Source organism: Phyllostomus hastatus, unplaced genomic scaffold (genome assembly GCF_019186645.2).
Source record: "Phyllostomus hastatus isolate PE091 unplaced genomic scaffold, TTU_PhHast_1.1 phas_contig_1, whole genome shotgun sequence".
Taxonomy (NCBI): domain Eukaryota; kingdom Metazoa; phylum Chordata; class Mammalia; order Chiroptera; family Phyllostomidae; genus Phyllostomus; species Phyllostomus hastatus.
This window is the reverse complement of record NW_025333498.1, coordinates 5,644,818-5,658,645: the sequence shown is the minus strand read 5'-3', so window position 1 is coordinate 5,658,645 and position 13,828 is coordinate 5,644,818. Positions and strand designations below refer to the sequence as shown.

Genomic DNA, 13,828 nt, shown 5'->3' with positions numbered 1-13,828 from the left:
AATTTCAGCCAACATTAGGGTTTGAGGAGCAGCCAAAGAGACATCTTGTCCACAATTTATGGCCCCTAACAGATAATAAGTCTGTTCCCTTTCAAGTTGTTGTTTTCAACATGTGAACAATACAAAACAAAAATATTAAAAGATGGACAATGATAAACAGGATTGAGATGTAAAAGATAAGTGGGTCAGACTAGTGATTATCTGAAAATCTGATGTGTAGTTTGGAGATATCCATGTTAGAGCATCATAAAATTCTCTAGTTCTACAAGGGTATTTCATATGCTACAATGCAAAACAGGAAATTAGAATTATCATTCTGGCAAAATGTCTTGTTCCACCATGAGAAGAGACTATATCTTGGTAATAGTGTCCATTGCACACTATTGTATTGATAAATATAAACTTACTGGAGATCCTGAGAATCCCACTTCACCAGGATTTCCATTTCTACCAGGTTCACCCTTTATGGAAAAAAAAAAGTAAAGGGATTAAAATGTTCTCTTCTGAGACTAAATGACAAATTCATTGCAGATCAGAAGTCTTCTTTAGAAAGCTGTGTTCAATACTGTGAACAGTATAAAAACACTGAGTTCTATTTTTAAGGCAACCCATTCTCGCAAGTCAGTTTATGATGCTTTCATTAATATATCAAGAAGAAATGAATATAAATAATACTGACCTGACTTAGCTCACCAACATTTGTACACATGTACATATGAATAAAATTCTATATCAACATATGGCACTGAATTAAACAATAATTTTTAAAATATTACTTGCCATTTATTTTCTTGTTATAAAAAATAATAACTGCCTGAGATATTTTCCTTATGTCCTAATTCAATGTAATCTGCTTAAATAAATCACATGACAGATAAAGAAAAAATATTTACTTAATTTAGTATCATATAGAAATTGATGGCCTACCCAAAACTTTATCCTCCACTTTGGTACAACTAACAAAAGATTCCAAAAACATAAATTTGTTGCTGCACTCTGTTCTTTGATCACATGATTTTAATATTAAAATGTGAAATTGAGTCTTAACTGTAATTAAAAATTCAACTGAAGAAATGACTTTTTCAGCATTGGAGAGTGATATTGATGCTAGCCCACTAACACATTTTAAAAATCCATTTAATGACAACCTCATAGTATTGTTGCCATCAGAGTAATAAATTTTTCCTTCAGATCACTTCAGAGGTTCCATCAGCAAAGGCTGAAGCTATTGTGATAGTTCTAGTATCTCATGGAGAAATCATAATGGAAAACTTGGGGAATGTCGGGAAAGGGACAGTACCTAATACTGTATTACCATCAAAATTAAGATCACTTTAGATTTTGTAAAATGCCCTTGTGAGCTCCCTAGTTTTGACTGACATTAATGGAAGCTAAAAGTGGGGGAAATGAAAGGGAATTAATGAATAACACTCATGTTAACACTGTAGCTCCTTCTTAGAATCTTTAAAAATTTCAAAGGGAAATGAAGGAAGGCAGCATACATCTTCACCAGGTTTTCCAGGAGGGCCCTCTGGTCCACGTGCACCAATTGGACCCTAGTAACAAAACAAAAGGAAAAAAAAGAATATTTACCTGTATTTATCTACTCCAACCAATGACTCAATCCAAAATATTGTTGAGACAAATTAAAAAAAAAAAACAGAAAATAGCTTCATTAATATTCTGAATTTTATGTTCTATCACTCATATTACTTGCTCAACAGAACAAGTTTGCATTCACAAATGCAAATATCTCAGCACTATCAGCTGATCCTTTTCAAAGTCTCAGAATTTAAATACTCTGCCACAAGAAACATAGCTTAAACACAATCCATAATACAGAGCCCATGAACTGGACTGCAATTTCTTGCTACATAAGTAAAGAGCTGGTAAAATAAATAACTCAGGACACCGTTATCATGGTGGACCCATATTTAACTGCGTCTACATGCTTACTTGACATTTACCATTGGTCCAGGTTCACCAGGTTCACCAGGAGGTCCTGTAGGGCCAACACCACCCTAAAATTGAGAACAGATTATATATATACAAACCACAGAAAAAAACAGAACACTAAATCCAGAACACTAATTCAGAACACTGAAGTATAGTGCTATTGTTCAAAGTGCTGGCTTCATCACTGTCCAGTTGTATGACTTTGTGTGAGTCACATACTCTGTCCATACTTCAATTTTCTAATCTATGAAATGAGAATAATATGGTACCTATTTCATTAGGCTTTTATATCTATTTAGATAACTAATGCATATTAAGAACCTAGAATAGTGCTAGCAAAGAGTGTTCAATCAATGGTAGTTATCATCATAATATTTTTTTCTTTTTTCTCCTTTGTCTTCTTCCTCTTTCTCATCTTAAATAACAACGTATTTTTCTATTCACCAATGGTAGTAATGTAAACTGACTTAAAGTAAAACTCCACACATATGATAAGAACAATATGGTATTTTTGACTGAGATAAGAATTCTTTTTTATCTTTAAAAAATTATTTCCTACTGCCTGTCAAATCACTACAAAATTAACATAGCTCTATACCACTACGTCACTGGTATTTTACAGGCTACAGAAAAAAAGTTTAGTATTATGATCTTTTTAAAGATTCCATGAAGTAATCACCCTGAGTGTTATTTCTAACAATACCACATAGTAATTGCCTTCTATAATCTGATTTCATAGCCTCAGAGTTGGCACATAACCAATTATGAGAATTTTCATCCTGACATGTTATTTCAGAAGCAAAGGCACATAAAAATTTTTTGTGTTGAAGATCAGTAACCTAAAAAAACACACAATAAAACTTCAGCCCCACAAGCAACTTTGAAAATCATACTGCATATATTTCTAAGTGAAAATTAATTCACTATAACCCATTCAAAATAAGGACTACAATATGTAATTTAAAGACCAGCTCAAAGCAGTCATGTCACAGAGGCTTGCTTATTTATTTATTTATTTATTTATTTGCTATGGTTGTCATTTAATTATAAAAATACTTACTTGCTGCCCTTGTAAACCTGGAGGTCCCCTTGGGCCAATAGGACCCTTAAAAGCAAATGAGAAGAAAAGTTGTATACTGTTAGTGACAACTAGGTCAAACATTTAAAAAATGTTTAATCTGGAAAAGCTTTAGAATCTGGAAAAGTGAACTTTTGACAGTGGAAGATGATGACATTCTCCATCTGTGCACATCTGGAATGCAGCTAAATTCAAGAAAATTAAAGCGGGGATAACATTTGGGTGATTTTATGTATACTCTCGGCGCCACAAAGAGAAATAAAGAATTTGCCTGTGCACACCCAATGCCTTCGGGACGAGAATGCGTGCATGCTTGAGGAGTGGTTCTGTTAAAACAGAACATCTGACAAAGGAAAACTCTTGGCAGGCCTAAAGGAGTTATCAAGCTGACTATTTAATTCTTTGGCTTCACAGCACATAACTCTTATAACGTAATTAAGCAAGTTGAATTAAAGGCTTATGAAAACATCAGAAATAATGACATTATTTGAAATGTAAGTTTAAAAATTTTCAGGGGGCTGAGATTTCTGGATTATTTCTTTCTTTCATAACATAAACTTAAAGCACCCTCACAGGCTTCCCGCGTTTGAACATGAAATGACTACACTGAAACATAGCCAAGGGAAGAAAAGGAAAATGCAATTTAAAAAATGGTTAATATGTCTACACACTTTTTAATGTCATACTTTAAAAAGTAAATTCAATTAAATCAAAATCAAGTTTGTTCTTAAGGTAAAAACTTAAATTTTTGTTTTGAATTAATTAGATTTTTAGCTAGTAAGAAAATTAAAACTTCATTACAAAAACAAATACATGTAAGTTAAACTTTGAATGAATTAAAACTCATATACTTCAGAAGATTATCCCAAGATAATCACTAATGAGAGCATAACGCTAATGACTTAAACAATACATACAAACAATCCCGGCCTTAAAAATGTATCTAAAATACGATTAATCTGGAATGCTTTTGAACTATATTATGAGTAGAAAAGCATGGGAGAGTTAGTTTTAAAAGTACTAATTCATTCAGTGAGATTTCACTGCGCCAAATACTCAGGTTAAAGTATCTGCTTAGAGAAAAATGGGAAACTTTCTGGCTGTTGAAGAAATTCAAAAGAGAGTGGGAATGGTCAGTAGGTTCTGGAAGGAAACTTTGAAGTTGTTGCTATAGGTAGCCAGAGAATATTAAGAAAACTAGGAAATGATGAAAATAAAACTGGTAAACTTGTTGCAAATTTTTGCCAAATCACTTAAAACAATTGCTTTATTTATTAAAAAGTACCCTCTTTGATGTGGTACTGGTGGTTATATGTTTTAAAATTCCTTATTTTCTTTAAATAATAAATGAAATATATAGACAGTCCTTTATGAATGTCGACAAATGCTTTGCACAGTTATAAATAGAACATCTCTGGGCACTTAACTGGTACATAGGAGGGTCTGATAAATAAACTGAATGAATAAATGGATGGAGATGTTTAAGGAGACATATATTACTCTTAACAAAATGAGACCTCTCTTTTTAAAATGTTTTTTTTCAAAGGTACTTTAATTATCAGTAAAATTTGCACTTACCACTGAGCCAGGCATCAGTCCCATCTGACTCCCGAGGCCAGATTTTTCATCCAGCCCAGCCATCTGAGCTGAAAATGGCTGGAAAAAGCAATGTGTTGACATTATTTCCACAATAAAAGATGTATATCAAAATATTTGTTAAACTGAGACATGTATGTAAATTCTCTAGGATTCATATAGAATGGCCCTTCTAAGAATCATTTTAAACTTTTGCTTTAAAGCAAGAAAAAGACTCAAGTTGTTGTTCATTGTATGTGTTTTTAACTGAACAACCTTCCACAGAGTATCTTATGACTATGCTGTTTCAGAACAACTATTGCAATGGGCCAAATGTCTGATACTTGACAAAAGTGTGACTCATTCTGTTAAGCATTTAGCCACTCTCATCAATTTCAGTTGTAAATCCCTTTATCTGATTCCTTCCCAAGGTTAGAGCATGCCAAACATCTGAACAGAGCTGAGAGATGACTTTTGAAACATCTGTCCTAAAGAGTCCAGATTCCATTTCAGAATATATTACTTACCATAGCTGGTATTCTTCTTTCTTGTTCATGGCCAGTGAGCATTTAACTGTATTTATGTAAGTTAATAAAAATTTTATAACCCTTTTTATGGAATCCTTGAATGTTCTAAGAATTGGCAACAGTTTTACCTATTGTCTTTCATATCTAAAAACTCTGGTAACCCAACTGACCAAAATTGTCCATATACGTTCCCAGAGTTCCAATCTCTAGATTTTAGCAGGAAAAGAATGTTCATATTGTTTGAAAAATGAATTGGCAATTCTTCCTACCATCAGCTAAAAAACAAATGTATGAATTGTTGTAAAGCAAAAATCATTATTTCAGGACTCCGTATGTTCCCTTGTTATGCTATGCAACGTACTTATAAATCCCTATGTCTGACACTAAGAATTCAAAGAGGCAGGCATAGAATGACAGTTTTATTTTACTTCTAGTAGAAAACTACAACTAGGAGAATAATCAGATTTTTAGTGCCAACTCGATGGCCCCTTTCTGCACATCATCACAGATATGTCACCCTCCCGTGGCGTGGAGGTCATAACACATAGTTCAACACTTTCTGAGCCTTTTTCATTTCCCAGTGAAATGAAAAAATGTCATAGATTTTTCATTTCCCAGTTCTTTAGAATCAACAGAAAGAATAAAGTTCACAAAGTTTGGAGCTGACCTTGAGAACTACCTTTGAAGCAAGACTTTTAAAAAATGTTACGTTGAATTTTCCAACAACTCTCTGTGGATGTCTTAGTTGTATCATTGTTCATGGCAGCATTGTCTTCACAAAGCTGCTCTTACAGTCAAGGGTCAACAACTGAGCCAACACAATTTGAAATAATAGCAATACATCAAAACCTTAACATATTATCTAAATGTGGCATTGAATAATGCATAGCCCTTACCCTGCTCATGCCATCAGGTCCTGGGTGAGAAGGGTGTCCAGGTGGCCCTGGAGGACCTGGCTGACCAGGAACTCCTGGTTCCCCATCAATTCCCTGAGGACCACGAGGACCCTGCAAAAACAAGCCAGTGGGAATGACAACCTATTGCCAAATGGGCACTTAATAGAAAGCTAATTGCATAGACTTCTTGATAGAGATGGTGTGTTCATTATTTTACTATGAATGGCTGTACTGTTTGATTCCAACTATCACATTCTGGAAAAGGCAAAGCCATGGAGACAGTAAAAAGATCAGAGGTTGCCAGGGGTTCAGGTGGGGGTAGGGAATGACTAAGGAGAGCACAGAGGATTTTTATGGCAGTGAAAATATTCTGTACAGTATAAGGGTGGATATATGTCATTATAGACTTTTGTTCAAACTCATAAAGTGTACTATACTAAGAAGGGACCCAGATATAAACTATGGACTCTGGCAGGGGATGCTGATAATGGGGAAGGCTATGAACATTTGGGGACAGGGTATGTATCAAATTCTGTACCTTCCTCTCAATTTGGATATGAACCTAAAACTTCTCTAAAAAATAAAGTCTTAAAAATAATAAAAAGAACAATAATCCAGCTATCTACAGTAATTTAGCACTGGTCACAGAGTCTACTATTGGGACATGGTACATTCTCAGTAGGAATTTTCCTCTTGATATAAAACATCCCCAGTAATCACCCTTCCTGGAATATTTATAAAATTATAGTCAGTTTATTAGTTACCTAGAATAAGTTTTTTTATTTGGTTGAGCTTTGTTGTTCAAGAGTATTAATCCACAGTTTCTAAATTCTCTTGCCTGCCATAGATGGCAGTTAACTATGTGCATGCCTGCTGGAACTCCCCCCAACCATAACTACACAAAAATGTGAAGGAGCCTTGATTGTAGTTGGCGAGGGGAGTTTTTGTCTTTTTAATATTTTAATGTTTCTCATAGTTCCTGGCACATAGTAGATAATATATTTATTATACGTTCACATTTCAATCTGCTTTACTCTAGTACTTGAAGTTGAGCACACTTCATTTCCCTTACCACCACAAAGGCAGACAGACCAATAGAAACAGGGAAAGGCACGGTGACCCAGCCAAGTCCATGTCTCAGAGAAGTGAGCAATGATTTCTAGCTGCCATGCTCCACCCTCCTAATCCACAAACTGAAGACAGCTTGGGGAACAGCCACGTCCTCAGTTCCGGAAATGCTCCGTCCCCTAACCTCACCATTTCCACAAGTCTTATTAAGTATTTTCTGGCTTTATAACCCTAAAGAGACTTAGCCAACTTTAAAAAGAAAGGAAGGGCTACCGAACTAAAAAGTCAATATAAATTTTATAATTAGGAGCATGGATTGAGAAAAATATGGTAAATGAACTGAGTTCAATAGTAAAAGAAGCTTCTCATACCTAAACATGAGAATACCAAGTGGCCCAAAGTAAGTGACTAAAATACAAACTCATATAGCAGAAGGAGTAAATAGAGGAGAAGCTGAGGTGGGAGAGTGGGCAGTTTGCACGTGATGGCTTTGGGGAAGGTGGCATAATAGCTATTCAATTTAATGTATTTTAACATATTCAAACATTCATATAGACATGTTTACTTCATGGAAGATAGGGGTACATAAGCAAATGTATCTTTTCCAATAGAAGTAGATAATTTACTCTGAAAAAAATGACATTGTGAATAATATTTTTCAAAAGCATATTCTCATCCTTTAAAAATCAAACCTTTCCTGACTCCTAAGCCACTGACAATTCACTGGACTCTTTTCATTGTGTGTACATTAATGGAGGCTGACTTTAATTGCTATCTAGGATTTCTGAAGTGTGTGAGTGTGAACAACAGGAACCACAAATACATGTTGTCAGGGGTTACACAGACAAGTACTAGTCCAACTTACTCACAGAGCCTCGTGTGAAAAAGGACAGAGGACTCGTGGACACGGACAACAGTGTGGCAATAGCTGGGGGAGGGGAGTATAAGGAGATTAAATGGTAATGGAAAATAATGCAATAAAGATTAAATAAAAAAGAAAGCTAATGTGTTTCAAAACATGAAATGACTAACTGATTACCAGTTATTAATATATACAAAAATTAGCTGACACATTATCTCTGCTCTCAAAGAGATTTCTAAAGACAAACCTGAAACTCCACTAATGTCAATGGGAGTAGAGAGAGGTTTGGATAATATTAATACTCAAAATATTGTCTTTTCTCTAGCCCTCTGTGATTAATAATCATGTTTCAAAGTCTGCTCTGAAGACAGCACACTACTTCGTTGACTTCTTCCGTATTCTGTGTCTCCATGGGATCTTCTTTAAATAGCCTACATGATATGCTATTATAGAGATTGAGAATAAAATTCACAAAAACTTTCCAAAAGAAAACATAGTAAGCCAGATTATAAGTGAAAATAAGAAAAAAATATATGTATGTGAACATTTTACTGATAAATGTTGAAAATAAAAATTGTAACTTGGGAATCCATTAAAATATATGTATTTTCATATTTCCAAGTAAGCTGAATCCCATAAATTTATATTAAGGTTAACGTTCTCCCATCCCCCAGGATACTGTAGTACCTCAGGAAGCAATCTACAATAAAAAGTACTTGCAGATTGCCACTAGGTGGCGACCTTTAAACGTTCACAAGTCGAAAGGAGTGATGACTTTATTCTCTGCTGGTTAGTAGTTGGACAAACAGAAATTATGATATGTCAGAACTGGTATATTTCCCATTTTACAGATAGAAAATGAGCCTATAGATGTTAAGTGTCATATGCAATTAGAACTCAGCACGCCATTGACTGCCCATATCTGACAGGTTGCTAGTTTGTCATGACTGTAAAGTTACCAGGACAATACACTTAAACTAAGGACGTGTGGTGAGAGACATTCATGATGGTCATTGGCTAATAGTGAAGGCTTCTTGAGAGTGTCTCTATATCAGTAGCTTAATCGTGTGCAGTGTTTCCTTCCATGGGACATTTGACAACACCAAGAGCTAATTTTAGTTGTTACAATTGTATGAGGCAATGGAGCAGGTGTTGCCACTGGCATGGAGTGGGCATGCATTAGGAATGCTGCCAAACATCCCACTATGCATAAGGAAACACCTGGCCCCAAACAGCAATATAATTGAAATTTAGAAACTTCTGTATATTGTGAGCCTTCTATAGTGTTTGATAGTAATGGAAATGGGGGGACAAAGTGGCATTTATAATTGCAGTACCACCCTATAATGTTCCAGGCATAGTTTTAGTCAAGCAGCTCCTGCATATTTTGAGACCTGTGGCAAAACATCCTACCTATGGCTATTTTGTAACATCATACCAATATCTTTAAATCAGCTATTGTGAGGCTATTTATACCAGGAAAACCAGCAAAAGGGCTGATTTTTTTTTAATGAATCAGCTGTTAAACACCATCACAGCAATGCTTGCTAGAATTAAGAAAGAGAAATAGATTTCCTACTTGGGTATCTGCCTCATTGTCTTCCTTAATTCCAAATAAATAACTACTCCTCACTCTTTTACTTGCACACCCACGCACACAGACTATCCACATTGATTGTTTCAGACCTAATGAAGATACAAAAAGGAGCAATCATACACTAAGTTGATAAAGTTGAGAAGGAGAGGGGAGGAGAGGAAGGAGGAGGGAAGAGAACAGGAGGGCAGGGGAGGGAGAGAAGTTAAGAGCGGTGAGGAGTAGATTCACTGAATCCTAACAAGGAATTCTGGAAGTCCAACTATTTTTTCACAATAATTTTCACCCAGACTTAGCACTCACTGTTATTAATTGTTTTCAGCACAAACACATGGATGCACAATGTTTTCTGCATGACTCCTTCCCCTCTTACCCTTCCTCTACCTGTTTTTGCTATTCTAGACCCTGGGCAGACATCTGAGGGCTACCAACAGTGTGTAAGCTGCCAGCATTGGTGAGACAGCTCAGCAGAGCAGCAATTAAGGACAGGGCATGAGATAACTGGACCACAGCTTTGCTGCCACCTACATGGCTATGGCCCACTTCTTTCGGGCACTGTTACTTACCTGCATGCCTACCAATACCGCTGATGACTCCAGCTCCAGTTTGGAAGAGTATCAGCATAATGCTATACTTGATGAAATGTGTGGAAGCATAAAATAGCATCAAAGATGAAACCAGAGTGGCAAGAGTTCCCAGTGACATGACCCAAAATACGTTTTCCCTTGTGTATATATTCAAGGTTGTCTGCTGCTTCTCATTCATCAATCTCTCACATTTAGGTGTGGGTAAATACATATTTGAAAAGCTAAAAGTCCACAGAGGTAAATTTTAGTAGATACCATTTGACAGAAAATGAAACACCAGAAATTTTTCTGATTTGAAATGAGATAATTATAGCAATATAAAAATTAATCCAGTCATTTAATATATGAAAGTCACTAGTTTTTGTGGATGAGACAAAGAATTACTATCCTAGGATAGCAATTGGTAATAAGAGGAAACATTTGGTATTTTCATGTTTTATATCGAGGGTATAGAATTGATCATTTAAATTTAAAGGTGCTCCCTTTGTTCTGCTAATGGATTTCTTGATTTCTAAAATTATTCCTTTGATAGCTCTACAGCAGCGGCTCCATGAAAAATGCAACATACTACTTGCAAAATAAATTCATTATACAACCGATTAAGAGAAAATTTTGTCATCTAATAATTTATTCTTTATCCAATTTGGTTATTCCTGTAGCAACCACAGATCACAGAACTTGGGTGTTTTATCTCAACAGGACGTTCTTGGCATTGTTTATTCATGAACTGCACCTTCTGAAAACAACATGAGGTATTCATTATGTTTCCTTAGATTCTACATTATTAAGTTGAACTCATAAAAGACAAATAAATGTCACTTGTGCTATCTAAAAATATGAGATAGTTATGAGCATATGATAATCTCTTTATGACCTGAATTCCATGTCACATTTAACGGAGGTGAGAGAAGCACAGAGCTGCCGGCGCTTCCCTTCGTCCAGAGAATGTGGTGTAGCGAGGGCCTTACTCAGTACACGGTACCGTCCGCACAAAGGGAGCCCACAGCCAACTTACAGGTTTTCCTTTTGGCCCTCTCTCTCCTCTTGGTCCTTGTGATCCTGGAGGTCCCTAAAGCAGAACATAGTGGTTATGCCTGCAAAACATGTATACTTCAGATGTTTTTGTTTTAAAGATTTGCTTGGTATAAGAAAACTAGAAAACAGAAATATCACCATTCTTTTTGAATTCAGTTCAATTGAAGGCCATAGAAAATAAAGCTGTGTGCATACCAAATGTGCGTAGAAAGGCTGTTTGTTTTAACAGTGAAGTTTACAGGTCTGTAAAGAATTAAGTGTTATATTATAGCACTGTGGAGCCCTATGAGCTGAATGTAATAGTTTGAACAGTAATGGCAAATTTGTACAGATCATTTTTGCTGTCTTGTCCCAGACAAGTTTTTGCCACTAAATTATGGGCACAAAAACTTGTATTTCAGATTTTTAGAGCTACATAGATATGCAAACTCCAATTTCAACTATCTGAGGGAATGAATGTATGAGATCGTATTGGTACACAATACCCCAAACTATTCATCAGAGTCCAAGTTGCTAATGAAAACGAGAGAAAGAAAAGCCTCTTATTCTACTACTGCTTTATGTACTGTACATTCAATAATCTTATTTTCTACTTGATTTAGAATGTTGCATCATCTCCACAGTATATTTAATACCCACTTAGAATTTTCCAAATAGTAATTGCAGTTATTTATCCCTTAAAATAGCAACTGATTATTATATTTCAAAAGTGGCATCATTGTGCTGATATCTTAAATTAGCTTTTTACAACTGCAGTTGCCTAGAGAATTTTATTTCTCTTCAAAAGTCAAAATTGAGTTATGAAAATTAGATTGTGCACTTACTCAATCTAGCATACAATATTGTTTAAAAGCTAAAGTTTCAGAATGACTGAAGCAGACCTGTTAAAGCATATTGCATTTTACTTGTGTTGATTTAATGCATTTTAAATTCTGCAGGCATCGTGTGTGTGTATGTGTGTGTGTTATCCATCTATTTACCTATATGTGCTACTAGTTCAAACCTGAAATCAATAGTCTTTTATGCTAAGCCAGAAATATGTTATTCTGATGTGTAATGTCAAATTTTACTGCTATATGATTTAATTTCACTAACAGGTAAAATTAACAGTTTGTTTCATTAAACAGGTAAAAGTGATCTAGTCTTAATCATCGCTGAACAACAGGCAGTATGCCCTCCTTCCACTGACTAAGGTTAACCTGAAAGTAGCAGTGTGAGGAAAGATTGTCTTGCCCTTCACATAACCAAAGAAACACTAACACTTGAGGAATAATAGGGCACTTCAACTTCAGAATAAAATGAACCCCTATGTGGCATTCATTGCTGCAAAAGAATGCTTAAACTTTAAGATATTTCAAGAAAAAATGCTTCAAGAAAACATTCTATTGTCTTGTCACGGGTAAGATACTCATAAAAGTTCTCATTATCTCAAAGGACTGACGAGAGCGACGGACGGTGGAGGAAACTACTTACTGCTGGTCCCGGGCGGCCCCGTATGCCTGTTACCTAAACGATAAACAGAGTAATTGGTGAAGATGAATTCCTACCTGCAGAGTTTTAGAAAAGGCAATAGTCAAACAAATAAGAATAATAACAAAAGCACCAGTGAATATTTTAAAAATAAATGTTGTCAATTGATGACTGTTTCCTCCCTGCATTATGAGTTAAAACGCCATCTAACTTAAACTCTAACCTAGGGAGGCAGTGCTGGCAGAGTAGTTCAGAGCACAGCTGGAGCCAAGAAGTCAGGGTGCAGAGCCTGCCTGCACATCCCTTTTCCGTGCACGGTAAGTAAGGCCTTGGATGACTGACTTACTGCCTCTGTGCTTAGCTTTCTCTTCTGTTAAATGGTAGTAACCATTAGGAAATTACCTTCTTCAAGAAGTGTTGCGTTGTGAAGACAAACAAAATGTTTTAAAAGTGCTTAAAACAGCACCTGAGACATAGTAAGTACACATAAGTGTTTTTAAATGAAAGAAAAAAATACAAATGATTTGTTTCTAAGCAATCTGTTAAAAACAGGCCAACTTAAAGGCAAAGCCAAAATGCAAACCCTGCCAAATAAATCAACATGCACACACTTTTGCTTTGGCAGAGGGATGATAACTCCTTTAAAATCTATGAGACTGGTTGTTGAAGAATTTTAATCCTATTCAATGATATACTTTTTGATTATTTATAATTCTAAATAACTCTTAAGAACTCATACAATATGAAATCTCAATCAGGATAATGGTATGACATATTTCCAGAAATGTGGAATATTAAATCATGCCTTTCTCTCTGGATTACATGTCTATTTATACTATTAAAAATATATATCTTAACTATTATTCTATATTTACATGCAGTTTTGTAAGACCCTGATTTTTGCCTTTGGTCATGAGACTATAAAAGTAAAAAATATTGTATTAAATAAATATTAAATTTTGTACTAAAATTGATCTATTTTGGTTAATATTCAAAATTACACTAAAGAAACAAAATATGTATTAACATTAACTTTTTGTTAAATAAAAAAATAAACCTATCTTGGTTTTCTTGTTTTATACTAAAAACTTGCTTATAAAATAACTAATTTCCCTTCTTTGAGAGTATATATAGAAGCAATACTATGCACTTTACTATAGCTAACTTTATTAAAAGTACA

The 13,828-nt window shown here is 35.0% G+C and overlaps 1 protein-coding gene across 1 annotated transcript in view; it reads right to left on the bottom strand.

Moving 5' to 3' along the window:
• The window catches only part of COL5A2 (collagen type V alpha 2 chain), a 138,446-nt gene that overhangs the window by 48,280 nt on the left and 76,338 nt on the right, over nt 1–13,828 (bottom strand). The window contains exons 5-12 of the mRNA XM_045850295.1: nt 12,652–12,684; nt 11,159–11,212; nt 6,033–6,143; nt 4,613–4,690; nt 3,017–3,061; nt 1,968–2,021; nt 1,503–1,556; nt 408–461 (exon numbers count right to left, since the gene is read on the bottom strand). Coding sequence (XP_045706251.1) covers nt 408–461; nt 1,503–1,556; nt 1,968–2,021; nt 3,017–3,061; nt 4,613–4,690; nt 6,033–6,143; nt 11,159–11,212; nt 12,652–12,684 — 483 coding nt within the window. The remainder of the gene's footprint in view (nt 1–407; nt 462–1,502; nt 1,557–1,967; nt 2,022–3,016; nt 3,062–4,612; nt 4,691–6,032; nt 6,144–11,158; nt 11,213–12,651; nt 12,685–13,828) is intronic.